Below are 23,096 nucleotides of genomic sequence, written 5' to 3'. Positions count from 1 at the left end.
TGTTGATTTGTTTTAGTTCAACTTTATGTAAATGATGAAAGGCATTAATGAAAAGAATGATTAGATGCCAGAGAAACAGATGGAGCTAGGTATAAACCAAGCTATTTACTTGTAAGATGTTCTTATAGAGTCTAAAGTCCTATTCAGTCTTTGGACTGAATAACCTGCCAGCAAAATGAAATAAATTAACTAATAAATAGACCATTCCCCCACCACTCATGTACATACCTGGTCTCCCAGGAGGACCTTGGGGCCCAGGGTCGCCTTTAGGGCCTTCCAGAGCTGGACCTGGAGAACCAGGAGGGCCTGGAGGACCCTGCACACCAGGAAAACCCTGAAAGCCTGGTTCTCCCTTTGGACCAGGAAGTCCAGGGTTTCCTGGAATGCCAGGTAATCCTCCATCACCCTTTTGACCTATGAAAGCAAAGTGACATTAGGGAACACATTAAATGATATTGAGTATTAGGCTTGCCTGTAAGGCTAAATCTATTCATTCTTATTAGAACAAGTAATAGAATGTGCAAGGGTCATTTCTATCTCCTGCCAAATCCCTAACCCATTAAAAACATTCTTTTTATTAAACATATTAATCTGTTATAAGAAATATTTATTAGAGTATGTATAGAAATATAAAAACAATTACAGCTTGGATCCTGAAAGATACCCTTTGTATTAGGGCACAAAGCAATGATCACATGATCAGTAGCTGTGAGAAAATAAAAAAATAAAAAACTAGAGAAGTTTAAAGTATTGGCATGAATAGGTTAGAGATGGCTGGAGGAAATTCCTTAAACAAATATTTTGAGACTAATTTTGAGACAAATGAAGACGTGGATCTTCAGCGGCTGCTGTGTGTCTCTGAAGACCATTCTATCCAAAATTTAGAATCCCAATCTAGACAAACTGTTCTCAACATTTTTTATACACCACCAACATGCCTGAAAGTGATATAACAGTGGCACATTAAAGTAATAATTTTCACATTGGGATCATGGGAAGGATATAGGAATTTCTATGAGGTATGTCTGTGGTTTGAAAAAAGCCCCCATAGAATAGCCAATGGTCCTTTCAGAAAATAAACAGGCATACCTGTACACACATTCAGTCATTCATTTAATTCTCTGGTGCTTACAATGAAAGTAAGAACAAGTGCAAGAAAGTAGATGTATATGTGCACATACTCAAAATGCAAGATGTATATTAATGTGGAGTTTTCAATTTTTATTATTGGTACATATTCCTACAAAGTTTCCTTACATTACCTTGGTTTTATTTCCATGGGGATAAAAGAGTGGTAGTTTTTTTTTTCCAACTGAAAGACCTTTTTTTAAATTTTATTTATTTATTTATTTTGCAAGAGAGACAGAGAGAGAGAGAGACAGAGAGAGAGAGGGAAAGGGAGAGAGAATCCCAAGCAGGCTTCTCGCTGTCAGGCAGTCTGCACAGAACCCAACGTGGGGCTTGATCTGAACCATGAGATCATAACCTGAACCAAAGTCAAAAGTTGGATGTTTAACCAATTGAGCCACCCAGGTGTTCCCTGGCTGAAAGATTTTTAAAACATTTAGTGAAATCTACTTCTTCGTGCAAATGTGCTTTATATCATTTCCTCAGCAGTTATTGATGAAAGTAATGAAGAGATGTCTATATGTTAATTTCTTTAAGAATGCATTTTTATATAGCACAATTCTTTATACTAAATTCTTAATTAATAACTACTTTAAGATAGAACTTGAGCTTTGAGTTTTCTGGGATTGTATGTGCATTTTATAACAGCAAATGGTGAAGATTGAAAATTAAGTGTGCTGGAACATATTTTCTTTATACGGACTGATTTAGCATGTTTTATTAAAGTTTACCAGAAAGTCCTGGAAGTCCAGGGGGTCCTGGGATTCCAAAGCCTGGTTGACCTGTCAGAGAATAAACCAAAAAATCTCAAATAAATAATAATAAATGAAACAAGGACAATTTTTTTAGGACCATTCAGGTTTTTACTAAGTGCTACTACATATATGAACCATGCAGAAGATTTATCTCCAACATGCAATCACAATTCTAACATGAGAAAACTGTATAAAATATATTCTACTTGTGATAAGTGTTAAATACATCTTCACATATTATACATATAATATATATAAATGGATAATATATATAAATGGAAAATAGATTGCATAGTGAAACGAGGTCATCCAGAGAAGTTGAAAAAAGCTGGGTAACTTCTTCACATGAAAAACTTGGAAAGAAAGTATATGGAGTTTTTCATAAGAAGGAGGCAACCTGATGGATAAATGTGAAGTAATATTCTCAGTACAGAGTGCAAGAAGGTAATTAGGAAGAGAAAGTGTGTAGTAGCTTAGAGGTTAAGAAAGAAGATATAAGTTGATTGTGGAGAAAAAAGGGCAAAAGTTAAAGAAGACAAAGAAGAAATTAGAAAATTAGGAACAATGAATAAATATGGCACCTGGTTCACCCTTCTGTCCAGCTGGGCCAGGGATACCATCTTGACCCGGACTGCCTTTTTCACCTGGAGGCCCTGGTGGCCCAGGACGACCGCCACCACCTAAAACAGAGTACAGCAGGTTTCACCTATCTTCCCAATTCCATTTCCTTCCATATTCCCCATTCTTTCCATACCAGCTTCAAATAGTTCTATCCAAATGACCACAAAGTACCTCTGAGACACCCCTTTAAACCACAAAATCTTGTGAAAAAGAGGCATTAAAGAATAAAAGCTAATGAGAATAAGAGCCTTATTCATTCAGTACACAAAATTTTCAGTTTCTCATTTTAATCTAGCTGTAGAATATCAAGGAGAGCAAGGTGTGGGAGTGAAACAGGGTGCATTATAGGCCTCAGATGGGGCCATGAGGAGTAATTTGCTTTAGAATGCAGCAAACAAACAACGGTGCTACACCTCGCCATTCTAAAAAATACGAGAGCTTCTACTATTGTAGGATACTTGAAATAACTCTCCCTGGAAAGAGCCCCTCAAATAAGGTTCCAAAGTAATAATTTTAAGTAACTTTTATTAAGAGTTGTTCAGTTTGTGCCTAACAAATGGTACTAAATAAATGAATTATCACCATGTTTCCTTGTCTTAAAAATGTTCACAACTCCCAGAAATGATCTGACTTTCTCAAAATGAATATGAGCCTTAGTTTTACAGAACAACAAATCCTTAGGTTTCATGCTTACCTACAGGACCAGGTTCTCCTGGAAGGCCAGGGTTCCCAGGAGGACCACTAATACCTTTTGGTCCAGGAAGTCCTGGGGTTCCTAAAGTAGAGTTCAATTTAATAATAAAAGAAAATCTGCATTGTGTTAAGAATTACAACTCAAACTCACAATTTATAGTATTAGCAAAAAAAACAGTGAATAGGAAAAAAAGAAAGATTCTGATGTTTGTAATATTTTTAAGAATAATTATAAGTTTTAAACTTATTTATCCAAGCATGGCATTACTATATATTCATAATAAAAATAATTACCACAACATTACAGTAGTAGAATTGATAGGATTCTATTGTATGAATATACCAATTTTTTAATCCATTCATCTACTGTCAGACATTTGGGTATTTGTCAGACATTTGTCAGGTTTTATGTATTACGAATATCTATCTTTATGGAAACCTGGTCTACTTCCAGTTTTTAGCTATTATGAAGTAACACTGCTATGAATATTTCTGGACCAGTATTTTTGTGGACATGTCTTAACATATCTTGGGTAAATACCTAGATAGGAATGGAACTGCTGAGTCAGAGTAGGTATATGGTGTGTCTTATAAAAAAACAAAAAACAAACAAACAAAAAAACAACCTGCCAAACCATTTGATGCTCACAGCAATGTTTGGGAATTCTAGTTGCTCCAGATCCTTGTACAACATATGGTGATATCAGTTGCTTTAATAATAACCATGCTGATAGGAATAAACTGCTACTTCATTGTGGTTTTAGTTTGCATTTCTCTAATAGCTGATAATACTAATCACCTTTTCATGTGTTTATTGGCCATCCACATATCTTCTTTTGTGAAACATCTTTTCAAAGTTTTCCCCATTTAAAAAAAGTGGACTGTTTATCTTGCTATTATTGAATTGTAGAGGTTCTTTATATATCCCAGATATCAGTCATTTGTCAGATACATGTTTTGCAAGTATTTTCTCCTAGTCTGTGGCTTCCCTATGCATTTCCTTAATGATGTCTTTTGATGAGCAGAACAGAAGATCTCAGGTTCTTTAAAAGAAAAAAAAACGTGTGGAGCAATTGAATATCTGTATGGAAAAAAATGAACCTTGACCCCTACTTCATACCATAAAAATATTTTTATTTGAGACAAACCAAACCTAAATATAAAAGCTTAAACATTAAATGTTACAAAAAAATAAAAGGATATTTCCATAAACCCAAATAGGAAAATATTTGTTGAATAATTCAGTATACAAAAAGCACTAACTATGAAAGAAAATTAATAAACTGGACTTTATTAAAATTAACAACTTTTGTTCATCACGCAACAGCATTGAGAATGAAAGGCAAATTTGAGACAGAAAGAACATACTTATAATACATGCATCTGACAAAGACTCACATCCAGAATATATAAAGAAGGGCTCTGAATCAATTAGAAGAAAAGGGCAAACAACCCAATAAATGTGAGCAAAAAACATGGAGCAAGCATTTCAAAAAGATGCTACCCAAATGGTCAATAAGTATATGGAAAGGTGTTTAACATTGTCATTCATTTAAAAACTGTAAATGAAAACTTCAATGAGACGCTTCTTTTTGTATGTTAGCTAACTTGACGATAAATTATATTAAAATAAATAAATACATTTGAACATCTAATGTTGAAAAAAAGACTCCCTATGTACTCACCAGAATAGCTAAAATTAAAAGACTGACAATACCAAATGAGGTGAGGACATGGACAACTGGATATTTCACAACACAAAGTACTAACCACAATATAAGCACGACAAGCCACTAGAAGCCACCCAGGAACATTTCAAATGTTGCAGGTTGGACTATAATTTATAAAACCACTTTGGACAACTGGCTAAAAGCTAAAACTTCCTTCCTAGTAGCAGGAAAACTATTAAAGCTAAATGTCTACCTACTCTATGATTCAGTAATTCTACTACTAAGTTACTAAGAGAAATGAGTATATATGTCCATGAAAAGACACGTCAAAGAATGTTAATAGCATCTTTTTTTAATAGTCCCAAACTGGAAACAGCCTGAAAGTCCTTCAACAGGAGAATGGGTAATTGATTATTATGTATTTATTCAATGGAAGGTTACAGAGCAATTATAAAAAAACAAACTACTGACACATGCAACAAGATAAATGAATCTTACAGACATAAGTGGAAGAAGCCACACACAAAGATATATACTGTATGATTCCATTTATATGAATTCCCAAAACAGGCCAGATTAATTGATGGTGATAGAAATCATAGCAGTGGTTACCTTGGCAGGGGTGGTTTCACTGTGAAGAGGCATGGGTAAACTTTATGGGGTGCGGGAACTATTTTATATCTTGATATGTATGGTGGGTGTATACACACACACACACACACACACACACACACACACCCCGGTGAAAACTCATCTATAGTCTTGCATATAGTCTTGTATATTTTACTCTACGTTATACTTCAATAGAAGGTTAAGGAAAAGATAACCAAAGGCCCACTCCATCCATGCCACTGTGAAATCCAAAAGACAAACAAACGAACAAATTAAATACAAGCATAAACAGAGAAGATAGTATTAACAATCTAGTTTAGGCTACCTACTTGATTATAGTGCTAAGTCCCTTTGCTTTCATGACTCAGTCGTTGTCATATAAATGAACTGAACAACTGTTCTACCACTGTGTTCCACCCAAGTGTGTGGAACAAGTGTTCTACCACTGTGTGCCACCCAACTGTGTGCCTGAGTACAACTTTCTAAGAGAAATCAGCAGCAGGCTAAGGTTTGATAGTGTACATTATCACCTACAAAAAGTCAGGCTTCTTAATTGACTTGTGGCTAACAGTCAAAGGTTGAAAAATGCTCTACCAAACAGTCTCTCTGCTCACAGGATATTGTCCTACTGAGTTGGTAATACTCATTCTCATTTTATACAGAAATAAATTTGGGCAAAGAGAAGATAAAGAGCTAGTTCAAGATTATGTTGCTAGTCAGTGTCTGATTGGGAAATAGAGATCTGTCAAATAAGAAGTTGCTCTGCAACACAGGTTATACTAGATAAGGAAGGATATAAGGAAGCATTCAAGAAAAGGTATATTACCAGGGAATCCAGGAAGGCCTGGATGTCCTTTTGCTCCAGGGGTCCCTGGTAATCCAGGCAAACCAGTATCTCCCATAGAACCTTTGATTCCTGGGTTTCCTGGATATCCGGGCAGACCAGGTTCACCCTAAAGCCATGAATAAGAAGATAAAACTGAGTCTCTACATGACTTAGATTGTATAACAACATAACATTATTTATAGAGCTTTTATTATATGTCAGTCACTCTAAGTGCTTTACAGAAAGTGCTTTCTTTAATCACTTGTAGAAATTTAACTTGAAAATGCTTTGTTTAATCATCACAACAGATCTTTGAGTTAGGCTTTATCATCTCCATTTATAAATGAGAAAACTGAATCTTGGAGAACTCAGGTGCCTAATGTCTCTAGCAAGTGGCAGAATTAGAATTTGAGCCAAGGTCTGTTAGACTCCAGAGATCATGCTATTTCCACAATATGTAGATGTATTTTCTCATTAATCCCTAACAAGCCTATAAGAAATACACCATTATTATCCCATTTTACAGAGTTGCAACTAATAAGTTGTGGAATCTGCATTTGGATCCAGATTGTCTCATTTGAACCTTTGATCATTATCCCTACTATGCTAAAATGGAATTCACTGCTTACAATAAGCATGTCAAACAGTGGTTACAAGTAGGTTCTACTGCAAAAAGTAAACTTAGTCCACACATACATACGTCTATCAAATCTTCAGTGAACATCTGAAATCTCATATATTCCATGAAGCTTTCCAGAACAAAGAAAGCTCATGCTAAGAATGTATGGCAGGTTCTTATTCTGTCAAATCAATAATGGCTTCACATATGCATGTCTTGACTCTTCAACAACACTGAACATTTCTCTGTGGTTAAAGACAACTCATATGTAACCATTTTTGGTTAGTGAACTTTTGCACTATGTTTCCTTCTAATAGAGTCTAAGAATTCATATCCACTTTCACAATTAAAACAACTTTTTCCCAATAACAATGAGAACATGCTATAACTAAGTCTACCAGTGTCCACTGCTCTGCTCATGAATATCATGACCTCTCCAACAAAGTGTCAGTGTTCAACATCATCTACTGAATACCTCCTTCTCCATTTAGTGCTTATGCTTGTCTAGGTGACTAAGATCATCTATTTGTGACTCAAATGATTCTGCATTATGGTAAAAGCTTTTTCAACTAATTCCTTTTCTCCTTACAACCCCACTAGGCTGGAAATATATGTATTTTGGTCTGAGCTTCTATAAATCAAACATCTGGCACATTTTTGCACACATAATACTATACAATTAAATTTTGGATTGAACTGGTTCTGTCTTAGGTATTTACACAGAAAAACTTTGAATAAACTACCATAATTCTTCTTACTATTCATGAACCAATGACATTTATATATCAAAATAAAAAGCAGGAAGAATATTCCAATTATTTGCTAATGGCAAACCTGAAAGGCAGTACATGAGCACTTGATGATTTATGATAAAGTATGTGAAATTCTACAATCTATAATTTCAACCAGCACTTGGTTCCCCCCTACAATTCTTTTCACCACTCTATGACCCTACTTTAAATTCTAAAAGGAAAGTAAATGTTTTACCAGGGCTTTTGAAAAGGACTAAAAGTTGCTAGTTTAAGTTTTATCTAAATTTTTATTATTCACAAACTTGCAGAGAAAACAATGAGCTTCAAAACTGTTTTTGTATTCAAAAACATACTGGACAAAAATCCTGTAAATCACTCTGAGAAGAGAAGATTTTATTACAAAACAGAAGCAAGACATGACTCGAATAGACTTAAACCACAATTATCTACATTGCTTCAAATGTCATTCCTTGATATAGTTCTTTTTCATTTAGACAAAATTGACATATAACCTTATATTAGTTTCAGGTGTACAACACAATTTGATATTTGTATATATTGTGAAATGATCACCATAATAAGTCTAGTTAACATCAATCACCATAGTTACAAATTTTTTTGTTCTTGGGATAAAAACCTTTAAAGTTTACTCTCTTAGCAACTTTCAATATACGACACACTATTAACTATAGTCACTGTGTTGTACGTTATAAGTTTGTACTTTTTAACCTCCTTCATGCATTTTACCCACTCTCCAATGCTCCATCCCCATCTCTGGCAACCACAACTTTGTTCTCTGTATTTATTAGCTCATTTTGAAAAAAAAATTGTCTATTTTTAGATTCCACGTACAAGTTAAATCATAGGGTATTTGTCTTTCTCTAACTTATTTCACTTAGCATAGTGGCCTCAAGATCCATCCATGTTGTCACAAATGGCAAGACTTCATTCTTTTATATGGTTCAATAATATCCCATTGTATATATATATCCCATATTTTGTTTAGTCATTTAATCTCATATTTTCTTTATCCATTCATATACCAATGGACACTTGATTTGGCTATTGTAAATAATGCTGTCACGAACAGAGGGATGCATATATCTTTTCAAATTAGTGTTTTCATTTTCTTAGATAAATACCCATGGTACTTCTATTTATATTTTTTTGAGGAACCTCCATACTGTTTTTCATAGTGGCTGCACCAATTTACATTCTCACCAACAGTGCACAAGGATTCCCTTTTCTCCCCATCTTGCCAACACTTGCTGAAATGTGTCTTTTTGATAGTAGCCATTTTACCAGGTGTGAAGTGATATCTCATTTGTTTTATTTATTTATTTATTTATTTATTTATTTATTTATTTATTTATTTAGAGGTAGGGGGAAGAGCAGAGAGAGAGGAGAGAGAGAATCCCAAACAGGCTCTGTGCTGTCAGCACCAGCCTGACCCAGTCCAGTGCTGGATCTTAAGAACCTAATCGTGAGATCATGACCTCAGTTGAAATCAAGAGCTGGATGCTTAACAGACTAAGCCACTCAGGTGCCCTCATGGTGGTTTTGATTTGCATTTCCCTGATTATTAGTGATTTAAGTACCTTTTCATGTACCGGTTGGTCATTAGTATGCCTTCTTTGGAAAAATGTCTATTCAGTTGCTCTGGTAATTTTTAGTTGTATTCTTTGTTTCATTTTTAGTATCGATTGTATGAGTTCTTTGCACAGTTTGGATATTAACTCCTTATCGTGATGATTTCCTTTGCTGTGCAGATCAGTTTGATGTAGTCCCACCTGTTTATTATGCTTTTGTTGCCTTTGCTTTTCAAAACACAAGAAAAACATCACCAAGATGAAGGTCAAGGAACTTGCCTGTTTTCTTCTAGTTTTATGGTTTCAAGTTTTACATTTAAATCTTTAACCCATTTTCAGTTAATTTTTGTATATGGTATAAGGTAGTGGTCTAGTTTCATTCTTTTGCCTGTGGCTGTAGGTTTTCCCAACACCATTTATTAAAATGACTGTTTTCCACATTGTATAATCTTGCTTCATCATAAATTAATTGACTATATTTGTGTGGGTTTATTTCTGGGTTCTCTATTCTATTCCACTGACCTATGTTTGTTTTTATGCCAATACCATATTGTTTGGATTACTACAGGTTTGTAATATAGTTTGAAATCAGAGAGTGTGATACTTCCAGCTTTGTTCTTTGTCAAGATTGCTTTGGCTATTCAAAATCTTTTGTGGTTCTATACAAATTTTAAGATTGTTCATTTCTTTGAAAATGCCATTGGGATTTTGAAAAGGATTGCAATGAATCTATATATTGCTTTGGGTAATATGAAAATTTTAACAATATTAATTATTCCAATCCATGAGCATAGAATATCTTCATATTTGTGTCTTCAATCTTTCGTCAATGTCATCATTTTCACAGTGTAGGTTTTTCATCTCTTTGGTTAAATTTACTCCTAAGTATTTTATTATTTTTAATGCAATTCTAAAGGAACTGTTTCCTTAATTTCTCTTTCTGATAGTTTCTTGTTAGTATATAGAAATACAACAGACTTTTGAATGCTGATTATGTACTCAGTGACTTTCCTGAATTTTTTAAATAGCTCTAACATTTTTTGTTGGAGACTTTAGGGTCTTTTATAAATATAAGTACAATGTATAAATATACATACATATGTATACATATATTTGTCTGCAAATAGTGACAGCTTTTACTCCTTCCTTTCCAATGTGGATATCTTTCATTGCTTTTTCTTGCTTTCTTGCTCTAGCTAGGATTTCCAACGCTATCTTAAATAAAAGTGGCAAAAATAAGCATCCTTGTTTTGTTTCTAATCTTAGAGGAGAAACTTTCAACTTTTCACCATTGAGTATGATGGTAGCTATGGGCTTCTAATATACGACCCATATTATGTTGAGGTAAATTCCTCTGTACCCACTTTGTTGAGTTTTTATCATAAATGGATGTTAAATTTTGTCAAATATCTTTCCTACATCTATTGAGATGATCATATGATTTTCATCCTTTATTTTGTTAATGTGATGTATCATATTGATCGATTTGTAGATGTAAACCATTCATGCATCTCTGGAATAAGTTTCACTTGAGCATGGTATATGGTCCTTTTAATTGCTGTTGTATTGTTTCATTTACTTTGTTAATATTTTGTTGAAGACTTTTACATCTGTTTATTAGGTATACAGGCCTGTAATTTTTTTGCTTTTTTTTTTTTGTGGTGTCCTTATCTGGTTTAGGTATCAGTGTAATGCTCATAAAATGACTTCAAAAGTGTTCTCTCTTCTTCAATTTTTTGGAGAATTTTGAGAAGGATATGTATTAAATCTTCTTTAAGTGTTTGGTAGAATTCATCCGTGAAGATGTCTAGCTCTGGACTTTACTGGGAGGTTTTCTTTTTTTCCTTCTTTTTTGATTACTGATTCAATCTCTTTACTAGTAATTGGTTTATTCAGATTTTCTAATATTTCTTGATTCAGTCTGGGAAGGCTGTATATTTCTAGGAATTTATTCATTGCTTCTAGGCTCTCCAATTTGTTGACATATAATTGTTCATAATAGTATTTTATGATCTTTTGTATTTCTGTGGTATCAGTTGTAAATCCTTCTTTCATTTCTGATTTTATTTATTTAATTTACTTATTTGAGCCCTCTCTTGGCGAGTCTAGCTAAAGGTTTGTCAATTTTGCTTATCTTTTCAAAGAACCAGCTCTTAGTTTCGCTGATCTTTTTTTTATGTCTTTTTAGTCTCTATTTTATTTATTTGTACTTTGACGTTTTAAATTTCCTTCCTTCTAACTTTGAACTGCATTTGTTTTTCTTCTTTTAGTTCCTTTAGGTATAAATTTAGTTTGAGATTTTTCTTGTTTCTTGAGGTAGGCCTGTATCACTATGAACTTTCCGTTTAGAACAGCTTTTCCTTCACATCATATATTCTGGTAAGCTGTATTTCCATTTTCACTTTTCTCAAGGTGTTCTTTAATTTCTCCTTTGATTTCTTCATTGGCCTACTGGTTGTTCAGTAGCATGTTGTTTAATCTCCACTTATTTGTGGGTTTCTTTTTCATCTTTTGTTGTAGTTGATTTCAGTTTCATGCCACTATGTGGCATTCAGAAAAGATGCTTGATACGATTTGAATCTTCTTAAACTTACTGAGACTTGTTTCGTAGCCCAACATATGAACTACCTTGGAGAATGTTCCATGTGCATTTGGGAAGAATGTATTCTGTTGTTTTGGGATGGAAAGTTCTATATATATTAAGTTCATTTGGTGTAATTTAAGGTAGATGTTTCCTTATTGATTTTCTGTCTGGATAAACTATCTACTGATGCAAGTGCTATATTGAAGTCCCATACTATTATTATATCGCTGTCAATTTTTCCCTTTGGGTTTGTAAATATTTGCTTTATTTATTTAGGTGCCACTATGTTGGGTGCATAAATATTTACAAATATTATATCCTCTTGTTAGAGTGGTCACTTTATCGTTGTGTAATGCCCCTGTCTTTTAATACTATCTTTCTTTTAAAGTCTATTTTCTGTGGTATAAGTATAGCTACCCTAGCTTTCTTTTGGTTTCCATTTATGTGGAGTATCTTTTTTCCAACCCTTTACTTTCCGTCTCTGTGTGTCCTTACACATGAAGTGAATTTCCTGTAGGCAGCATATAACTGGGTTTGTTTGTTTATTTATTTATTTATTTATTTATTTATTTATTTATTTATTATTTGAGAGAGAAAGCAAGAGTGAGTACAAGCGGGGGAGAGGTAGAGAGAGGTGATTAAGAATCCTAAGCAAGCTCTGCACTGTTAGCACAGAGCCTGACATGGGGCTCAATCTTATGAACCACAAGATCATGACCTGATCTGAAATCAAGAATCAGACACCTAATGAACTGAGCCACTGAGGAACCATAACTAGGTCTTTTTAAAAATCATCACACAATGTCTTTTGATTGAAGAATTTAGTCGATTTATACTTAAAGTAATTATTGATAGGCATGCACCTATTGACATTTTGTTAACTGTTTTCTGGATGTTTTGTAGTTCCTCTCTGTTCCTTCTTTTGCTCTCTTCTGTTGTGGTTTGATGACTTTCTTTAGTGTTATTATTATATCGCTTTCTAATTATCTTTTGTTTTTCTATTATAGGTTTGTGCTTTGTGATTACCATGAGGTGCACCTATAACAACCTAGATATACTAAAATCTATTTTAAGTTGACAGCAACTTCAGTTTGAACACAATTCAAAACTACATTTTTACTCCCCACTGATTTTATGTTTTTGATATCACATTTTACATCTTCTCATTTTGTGCGTCCCTTAACTGATTATTGTACAGTTATTTTTACTACTTTTGTCTTTTAACTTTCATACTAGATATGTAAGTAATTAACCCACTACCTTTACTATGTATTTATTTTCACCTTTGAGATTTATACAGTCACATGTTTTCTTGTCACTAATTAATGCACTTTCTTTTCAGCTTAAAGATGTACCTTTTTAATATCTCCTATAAGTCAGTTTAGTGGTAATGAACTCTTTTAGCTTTTGATTGTCTGGAAAAGTCTTTATCTCCCCCTCAACTCTGAATGATAAGTTGGCTGGGGAGGGTATTCTTTTTTGGAAGTTTCTTCTTTTCAGGATTTTGAATTGTTCCATCCTCTTCTCTCCTACAAAACTTCTGCTGAAAAATCTGCTTATAGTCTTATTGGGGTTCCCTTGTACATAGCAGGGGTTTTCCCTTTGCTGCTTTTAAGATTCTCTCTTTAACTTTTGACAATTTTATTATAATGTGTCTTAGTGTTGATCTTTTTGGGTTCACCTTATTTGGGCCTCTGTGGGTTTTCTTGATCTGAATGTTCCCTTCCTCAGATTAGGGAGGTTTTCAGGTATTATTTCTTTAAACAAATTTCCTTCTCCTTTCTCTCTCTCTTCTTCTAGGACCCCTATAATTCAAATGTTATTGAGATTTATGTTGTCTCATAATTCCCTTAAGCCATCTTTACTTTTCAGTATATATTTTTTCCTTTTTTGATGTTCTGTTTGGGTGAGTTCCACTGCCCTGTCTTCTAGATCACTTTATTGTGCTTCATGTAGTCTGCTCTTCCACCCCTCCTGTATGTATATTTTTCAATTCTGTTATTGTATTCTTCAGCAAAACAGCTACTTCTCCTGGTCTTGAAGGAGTAGCCTTTTGTAAAAGATTCAATTTATTGGTCAACCTTAGCCCTTGTTCTTTGTTGTCTCTCAAACCTTTGTAACTGTCTAAGCAGCCAAATTTACTCTTGACATGTACTGGCTGCTGATGGTGTGCCAAGACCTCTCAGTGTTCTAAAGGGAGGAATCTCAAGTCAGCACCTAGTTTCAGGCTGATTGGAAGCCATATCCTCAGGCAGAAGCTTTAAAAGTACGCAAATATATATAGTCCTGTGATATCACAATAGTAAACCCTGCTGGCCTGCACACCAGGTGGAACTGGAGGTGTTGCAAAAATCAGGGCTTTAGGCAAATGTATCAGTTCCTTTCTGGGAGGTACCAGCAAACTGTAGCAAGGCTGAGGAAGAATGCAAAGATGGTATCCTCCAGCCTACATTCCCTGAGAGCACACTTGTAGCCTCCAGATGTATGACAAACTTTTTTTTAACATTTATTTTATTTTTGAGAGAGAGAGAGAGAGAGAGGGGACAGAGGAGGGCAGAGAGAGAGAGAGGGAGATACAGAATCTGAAGCAGGCTCCAGGCTCTGAGCTGTCAGCACAGAGCCCGACGTGGGGCTTGAACTCACGAACTGCGAGATCATGACCTGAGCTGAAGTCAGACGCCTAACTGACTGAGCCACCCAGGTGCCCCCACGTGTATGGCAAACTTTAAGTCTGCCCCTCAGGCTGAAGCTCCAAGGCAAGTCCCTTTTCACAGACAGACTGGGGGTTTGGTTTAGTCTGCTGTTTGTGTAGGCCCCTGGTGATGGTAGCATGCCAAGAACTGTCTGTCTGATTATTAGTTTTGTGGGATTCAGGAATTCATGCCCCCTGGCCACCAGAGCCAGATGACTACGGAGTGACCCCAGTATGGACTGCGTGCACCTGCAGGTTTTTGTGGGGGCCACTGAAGAGCACAGAACTGGCGTGTCACTCTTGACTTTTGCAGGGATGAAGGAGAATCTAGGGCTGGTGCTTGCCAGCCATCTTTAGTGGGGTAATGGGAGAGTGCAAAGCTAGGTCACACTTGCCAGCACTATCAACGTAGAGGGAGAGTACAAAAATGGTGACTGCCAGCACTTCCAACCCTGGAGAGAGGTCCAACGTGCTCCTGCCCCTCTGGCAGATGTTTTAATACTAGCAAATGAATCTCCTTCGCATATAGTGTAGACATTTTTCAAACTGTTGCCTTTTCACTGCTTCCTAAGGTGAGTGAGTTTGCATGCAAGCTCTTTAAGAAAGGTGTTTCAGTTCCCGACAGCCCTTTGGATGTAAGCTCCTTTGATCTTCAAAGCCAGATGTTTTGCAGGATTGTCTCCCTGTTACAGGCCCCAGGGGTTAGCATGCTTGATGTGGGGCATGAATCCCTCATTTCTCAGGGATTAGCTCCAGATATGTGGGATCCCTTCTGATTGTGGGTCATCATGGCAGGGGTAGGGTTTTGGATGAGTCAGTATCTCTGCCTCTGCTAACCACTATGTGGCCCTTTTACTATTTGTTGTGAAAAAAGCTGTTCAGTTAGTTTTCGGGTCTTTTTCAGAGGGAATTAAGTGTTCTCTATGTAGCTATAGATTTGTTTTGTCCATGAGAAGAGGTATGTTCAGGATCTTCTTATGCCTCCATCTTGTACTGCCCCACCACTATCCTTGTTTCTTAGCAACTCACTAATTATAGAATTCTTTCTTATGCTTGCCATCCCCCAATAATACTATTACATCTCCTAAAATGTTAATTCTACTCTTTCTTTATAACATAGGCACTACTCACTTTGCACAATAGTATGGAACAACAAAAATGAAGATGCAAGCTGAAACCATGAAAAGAGGTCTTCATAATTAATGAGAAAAATATGATTGTTCCATGACCTTTAAAAACTTTTCTCACAACTTTAAAATCTCTCTTCATGTAAGTTATACATGTAAAGAGAAAAGTCATATATTGCTAAGTTTTCTTTCACAAACTTCCGTGTCTACACCTCTAAAGTCTCTAACTTCTAAAGTCTAAAATCTGTTAATGGTGTCAGTGTCAACATTCCAGTGTTGCCATTTTCCATTTTTTTTTTTTTTTGCTACACTTTCATTTCTGTTGGTTAATTTTTCCCTTTGAGTATCCGTCTTTTTAAAATTTCACATTGGTTTATCAATGAGAGGCAAAAAGGCAACACAACTACATGCTTTGCTACCAGGGCATTAAGAGAATATCAGATTCACAGTGATTAATGACTGATTCAATTTGAAAGAAGTGAAATAATTGTTCACTGATCATGATACATAACTGTTATTTATATAGTGATTTATAGATTGATGGATTGAAAAGCTAACATACCATGGTAGCTTGAGTTTGAACCATGTTGTTGTGGACTCATGTCATTTAAATAAATTGTGGCAACAAATTTTGTGCATATCAGAACTGTGCGAAGGACTGCCTGCATCTGGTAGAAATGAGCTATAAAATCTTATTTTTCAGTGTGTCACCATTATATGATAAAATAACAACAGGCTACTTCAAATACATGATTTCTTTGTTTTATCAGCTCTGAAAGTATCCAAATTTAGTTTAGAATTTGCTTGAAGGCTGCATAGAGAAAGAAACTAAAAGTTAGCCTCTTGCTTGAAGAGTTGAATATACTATGGACATTTGCCAACTGAAACATGTTTTTCTGCTGATATTCATTATAATTTCTGAGACAAGTTATGGTAATTTGATTTCATTATATAAATGTTAACATTTGCTCAGCCCAGCAAAAAATATATAGGAAAACATTTAGAAAAAAATTTAAATGGAATTTCAAATCAATGAGTAAAGAATGGAGACTTTACTCCAAACAAATGGAGTTGGGTTATCTGGATATCTAATTTGGAAAAAAATGAAGCTACTTCTCACCTCATACAACATATGGAAAAAGCCAATGGATTAAAGATATAAATATACAGAACAAAATCATGCAGTATAGAAGAAAGACATAGGTCTATTTTTATAATATTAGGATATAGGAGTTTTTATAACAATTAGAAGATTATGCTTCTGATCTTTCCCACTAAATCTCTTTCCCCACATCTCTCCTGTCTCAGTATGTAGCAACTCCATTGTTCCAGTACCTTAGGAAAAAAACTTTAGAGTCATCCATGATATCTCTCCTCCCATATTCCATAAACAAATCTTTCTGGCTTGCCCTGGATCCAAACCATCAAGATATCAGGTCTGTATTATTTAAATAGTGTTATAACTGGTCTGTTTTCATCCTTATTCCTCTGTGATCTGGTTCCAAAATAGGAGCTATGATATATTTTTAAATTTAAGTACAATCATGTTACTCCTTCCAGTCACTCCCCCATTTCATTCAGTAGTAAAATCCCTTACTATGATCCACAAGGGCTCTAGATAATCTATCTCCCATTACCCACCTAATCTCATCACCTACTTAGTTTCACCTCATTCACTCTGCTTAATCCACTCTAGTCACGTTTATGTACCTCAGACATGTCAGGTACGCTCCCACGTCAGGGTCTTCGAATGACTCATTCCCTCACTGCATGTCGCTTGATCAGCTGTTATTAGAGCAGTTTTCCCTTACTACTCTATTTCAAAATGTAACAATTCTCAGCAATTCCTATACCCAAGCCTCACTTAACTTTTGCCATACCTTCTAACACACTCATTTGTTTATTGAATAACTCATTTGTTTATTGAATAGATGTCAGCTCCATGCAGGCAGTGAGTTTGGTTCATTCATTTTCTATCTCCAGCACCTAAAACAGTACCTGGAACCTCATATACACTCAATAGGTATTTTTTGAATGAATGAACCAATAAATGAGTATAACATTTGCCTATGTAAAAATTTTAAACTCTACATGATAAATGAACAGTAAACAAGGTTATAAGACAAACAAATGACTGGGAGAAAATATTTGCAACACATATAATAGACAATGGATGCATCATTATAAAGTACTTGTAGAAATCAATAGGAAATATACAACCAAATCCCTTCCCAAAAATGACGAAAGAACATGAATAGACAATTTGTAGAGGAGATATAAGCATAAGAAATATCATTTCTAATTAGGAAAATTCAAATTTCAACAATGATACTCCACTTTTCACCTTTTAAACTAACAAAATTAGAATGACTGATAGTACCCAATATTTGTAAAATGAAGAGAAAATAGAAAATTTCTTACACTGATCAAGACAGTATAAAGCAGTAGTGATATTTAAGAAAAAATTAGTCAGTAACTATCAAAATTACAAAGGCATATATATATGATGAGTTCCCACAACTCTACTTAGAATTTATTCTGTGGTAATATTTACCAAATAATCTTAAGATATGTATGTGAGACATGGGTAAGAATCTTCAGAGCAACATATGTTTCTAATCATGAATATATAGAAACAATTCAGTATTCATAATAGGTTAAACTATTTATGGCTAACCCACACGCAAAATATATTATATAATTATGAAAAATAATGAGGCATTTATTTATGGGCTAATAAAGACAGTTTGCTAAAATTTATTAAGTTATGATAGCTAGGTCCAGAGCAGATATATAGTATGAATTTTTTTTGGTGTAAATAAAAATATAAGATACCTGTATTTGAAAGATGCAGCATCATTTCATGAATCAGTAACTGAGGAAAAATGCTTCCAATTATAATTGTAAGATGCTTTCCATTGTAAGATGAACCTCAATATCAGAGATTTTGAATATAAAAAATAGAGTCTTAAATTGATAAAATACTGGTGGCTCTGTCGGTTGAGCATACAACTTGGGCTCAGGTCATGATCTCACAGTCTGTGAGTTTGAGCCCTGCATCAGGCTCTGTGCTGACAGCTCGGAGCCTGGAGCCTGCTTTGGATTCTGTGTCTCCTGCTCTCTGCCCCTCCCCCACTCACACTGTCTGTCTCTCTCTCTTCCCAAAATAAATAAACATTAAAAATATTAAAAAAATAAAATAAAATAAAATTGATGAAATACCTATCATACATACATGCTTACATGTGCATAAAATGTCTTTTCTGGGGGCACCTGGGTGGCTCAGTTGGTTGAGTGTCTGACTTTGGCTCAGGTCATGATCTTGCAGTTAGTGAGTTAAAGCCGCATGTTGAGCTCTGTGCTGACAGCTCAGAAGCTGGAGCCTGCTTCAGAATCTGTGCCTCCCTCTCTCTCTGGCCCTCTGCTGCTCACTCTCTGCCTCTCTCTCTCTCTCTCTTTCTCAAGAATAAATAGACATTAAAAAGAATTTTAAAAAGTCTTTTGTGAACAACTATTAAAAATAGTAAGAACTATGAATTTGAGGTATGTATATGTGTGGGAAAAGGACTTCTTGTTTCACATTGTTTCATACTGCTTGATTTTTAAAATCAAGTTTATTGGTTACTATTAATATAAAACTTTATAAGACAAAAATCTAGATGTACTTATGTTTTGACCTAGACACTTTCAGGAATCTATACAGTATAATTAATTATACATATGTCCACAGATATGTCTAAGAATATTCACTATGATATTATTTGCAACAACAGAATATCATGCAAATATTAAAAATAATGTACAATGACAACAAAAATTGTCTAATATATATTAAAAAAGATTAAAAGATATAAATGATAAAGCAAATATAGGATAGCATGTATTCTATAATTCTACACACATACAATATGTGTAGAAAAAACAAAACAAAATTTTGTATACATACATAAAAAATGTATAGCAAGGGATTCAAATTTACACACTAACTATTATCAGTGGATTTCTATAGGGAAGGGAATGGAATAAAGAATATATGTTATGAAGGAGATTTTCACTTTTACCCTTGACATGTCTGTATTATTATTACTTTTTTAATGTTGTCATGTATTGCAGGTAAAATTTAAATACAACAGAAAAATTCAGAATCCTTTCAGTAGACTTTACACTGGTAATCTATAGTTAATATGCAGAGATTTCTCTTGATTATCTCTTACAATAAGTTGATTGACTACACAAACTAAAATCTTTTTGTATACTGTTAAAAAGAAATGATCAAATTCCACATGAGTAAAATCATTGAACAACAACAAAAAAAGAGACAAAGCAAGAAACAGACTTTTAAATATAAAGATCAACCAGATGTTTACCATAAAGGATATGTGTGGGGATGGGTTAAATAGGTGACAGGGATTAAGGAGGGCATTTGTGATGAGCATGGGGTTTTGTATGGAAATGTTGAATCACTACACTGTACACCTGAAACCAATATAACATTGTATGTAATCATACTGGAATTAAAATTAAAAATAAGAAATTTTTTTAAAAATTAAAAAATAAAAAGGACAGCTTAAAAGGAAAAAAAAACATTATTCAGTAAATTCATATCTCAGTGGGAATTTTCATTAATTCCATGCAAGTTTAGTAACACCATTCTTTTTCTAATACTTCCTAGCTTTGTAGTCTGACTGAATGATTAAACAATATTATAACACAAACAATTGACTAGGAGAAAACATCTGTAACATATATAATAGACAATGTATGCATCTCTCCTGGCTAAAAAGTACTTCCCCAAATGAGTAGGACCTATCACCTTTTTACATGGAATTAAGCAGTTATCAAATATTTGCTGAGTCCAATGATTCTAAAACACATCCTAAATTTGATTGGTGGAGAAACACTACCAAAGTTTTCACACTGACTAGGGGCACAGAGGGGCATGTAAAACTGTTTTAAGAGCACTACCTCTGATATGCAGTTAGGAATACTACAGCACTTTCATTAATTGCATAAGTTACTTTGTTTATATAAGTCTCTTCATATTACTTTATAATAATATTAGGATACAGATCAACAATTCTGTCACTAAAAAGGAAAAAAATACGCCTTTGGTTTACTGAAATATACTCAGAGATTAAGATAGAGGGGAAACAAAGAAATCAGAATGTCTCCCCCTCTTTTTGGATTGGCTACAAACCCTACAAGTATCTCCTTACAATATAAGAGAAAACAGAAGGAATGAATTTCTAGAATATACCATGTTATTCTATAGTTTGTTTAATGAAGAATTAGGAATGAGCACAGTATTTAAAAAAAACCACATCTGCTCAGGCATATGCATGGAGTAGAATTACCTTTGGGCCAGGAAGACCTGGAAGACCAATGCCTGAAATACCAGGATCACCTTTTTCTCCTTTCTGTCCAGGTAATCCTGGGGAGCCAGGTTGTCCAGGAACTCCAGGAGGTCCAGGAGACCCTTTCACACCCTGAGGGCCTGTTGAACACATGTAACATGCATTTTTTTTTACAAAATATTCTTTATTTATGGCATATCTATGATGCATATGACCAAGGGAAAAGATTTTTTTAAAAAAGAACTCTGCAAATTCTGAGTTAAAAATAATCCTTTATAACTAGGATTATTTAAAAGCCTACTTTTCAAGGAAGTTTATGTGAAAAGGGTACAGCTAGAGAAAAGATACATATTTGTCGATTCTTACTCTTAATGTTTCTAAAACTCTGTCCATTAATTCCCACTTCAAATATTTGTGTGATGGAAAAGCTCTATCCACGGATTACCTTAGTTATTGCCTCAGTTTGATTTTATCCACAACCAGACTCTATTTTGATAACAAATTTTCCAAAGCCATCTTCCATTGATGGGATTAAATATTTGGGAGACTGCCATCACTCACCTGGAAAACCCATATCACCAATGCTTCCTTTAAGTCCAGGAGGTCCTGTAAGTCCTGGCTTCCCAGGGAGACCAGGGTTACCTTTGGGACCTAGAAAAGTAAAATTGGTTAAATTAAGATAAGTCTGCAATATTGAAGTTGCCTGGTTTCTTGAAGTGGGATGTAATTATAATGCAAGCATGGGATTGGATGGATCACATCTCAACACATGATTAAGTTCCACACATCTAACTCAGCATAAAACAGCAAGAGATACCTAGGAAATCTCCTTGGGAACATATTACAATATAATCACGGTGATAGAGGTCTCCTAATACAAATTAGTTTTAAAAATGCAAAAATTTTACCAGGTCATCTGGTGTCTTGCCCTAAAACATTTCCAATTGGAAACGAAGTTCTATTTGTTGTATGTGTGTAACAACCCTTGCTGTATTTATCACAGATAAATCCAATATGAGTCTGCTTTTAAAAGATTCAGAAGTGGCTTTCCCATGTAAGTCTGATATTATGAAACTGGCAAATGGAAAGTGGTATCCTGTTATGACATATTCCCAGTTCATGAGGCCAGGGATAGATGAAGATTGACGGAGAAGTACTATACTGTCACCTCCAACAGTCCTGGCTGCTGTGTTTAGACATTCTTCCTAGAGCTTAGGTGCCTAAGCTGTGTGGTGTTACGTAGGTATTTTCTAAGGACCACAATGTTGCCTTAAACATTTTTTCTTTTGTTTTTTTCTTCCACACTGACTTCCAACTCAGGGAAGAGAATGCAGAAGATGTGAAGGAGAGAAAGGAAGAGAATTTCTCTTTCCAACTATATTAAGGCAATGTAGTAGACTCTAGAGCAGAATAACTGACCTGAAGGATGCTTATGAGGATGGAGACTAGCTGATCTTAATTCCTTAGGAACCTAACTAAATAAAGTGGTTTAAAAAGAAAGAGAGGGCTGGATAGAGGGAAGATGGGGGCATAGGAGGACGCTGGGCTCACCGCATCCTGCTGGTCACTCAGATTCCACCTACACCTGCCTAAATAACCCAGAAAACCGCCAGAGGATTAGCAGAACGGAGTCTCTGGAGCCAAGCGCAGACGAGAGGCCCACGGAAGACAGTAGGAAGGGCGGAGAGGCCGTAAGCACTCCACAGACTGGCGGGAGGGAGCCGGGGCGGAGGGGCGGCCCGCTTGCCAAGCAGAGCCCCCGAGTCTGGCTGGCAAAAGCGGAGGTGCCGGACGGAGTGTGTTCCAACAGCAAGCGGGACTTGACATCTGGAAGGTTATAAGTTAATGGCTCTGCTCGGAGAATGGGAGGGCTGGAGGACAAGGGGAGGGAGAGTTGTTGAGCCCCGGACGACAGAGCTCAGCTTAGCGGGGAACAAAGGCACTCGCCAGCGCCATCTCCCTCGCCCATCCCCCAGCCAAAATCCCAAAGGGAACCAGTTCCTGCCAGGGAACTTGCTCGCTCCCCGCAAACACCCACCTCTGTGCTTCTGTGGAGCCAACCCTCCAGCAGCGG

The 23,096-nt window shown here is 35.3% G+C and overlaps 1 protein-coding gene across 5 annotated transcripts in view; it reads right to left on the bottom strand.

Annotated features, from left to right (window-relative positions):
* Positions 1-23,096, bottom strand: part of COL4A5 (collagen type IV alpha 5 chain) — a 244,877-nt gene that overhangs the window by 23,716 nt on the left and 198,065 nt on the right. For all 5 annotated transcript variants that reach the window (XM_027054965.2, XM_053201532.1, XM_053201530.1 and 2 more), the window contains 7 exons: positions 21,584-21,673; positions 21,023-21,162; positions 6,306-6,432; positions 3,199-3,279; positions 2,465-2,563; positions 1,860-1,910; positions 229-414 (listed from right to left, as the gene is read on the bottom strand). In XM_027054965.2, the coding sequence (XP_026910766.1) occupies positions 229-414; positions 1,860-1,910; positions 2,465-2,563; positions 3,199-3,279; positions 6,306-6,432; positions 21,023-21,162; positions 21,584-21,673 (774 nt within the window). The remainder of the gene's footprint in view (positions 1-228; positions 415-1,859; positions 1,911-2,464; positions 2,564-3,198; positions 3,280-6,305; positions 6,433-21,022; positions 21,163-21,583; positions 21,674-23,096) is intronic.

The sequence above is a fragment of the Acinonyx jubatus genome, chromosome X (assembly GCF_027475565.1).
Source record: "Acinonyx jubatus isolate Ajub_Pintada_27869175 chromosome X, VMU_Ajub_asm_v1.0, whole genome shotgun sequence".
Lineage (NCBI taxonomy): Eukaryota > Metazoa > Chordata > Mammalia > Carnivora > Felidae > Acinonyx > Acinonyx jubatus.
The sequence above is the reverse complement of the archived record's forward strand: the minus strand, read 5'-3'. Positions and strand labels throughout refer to the sequence as shown.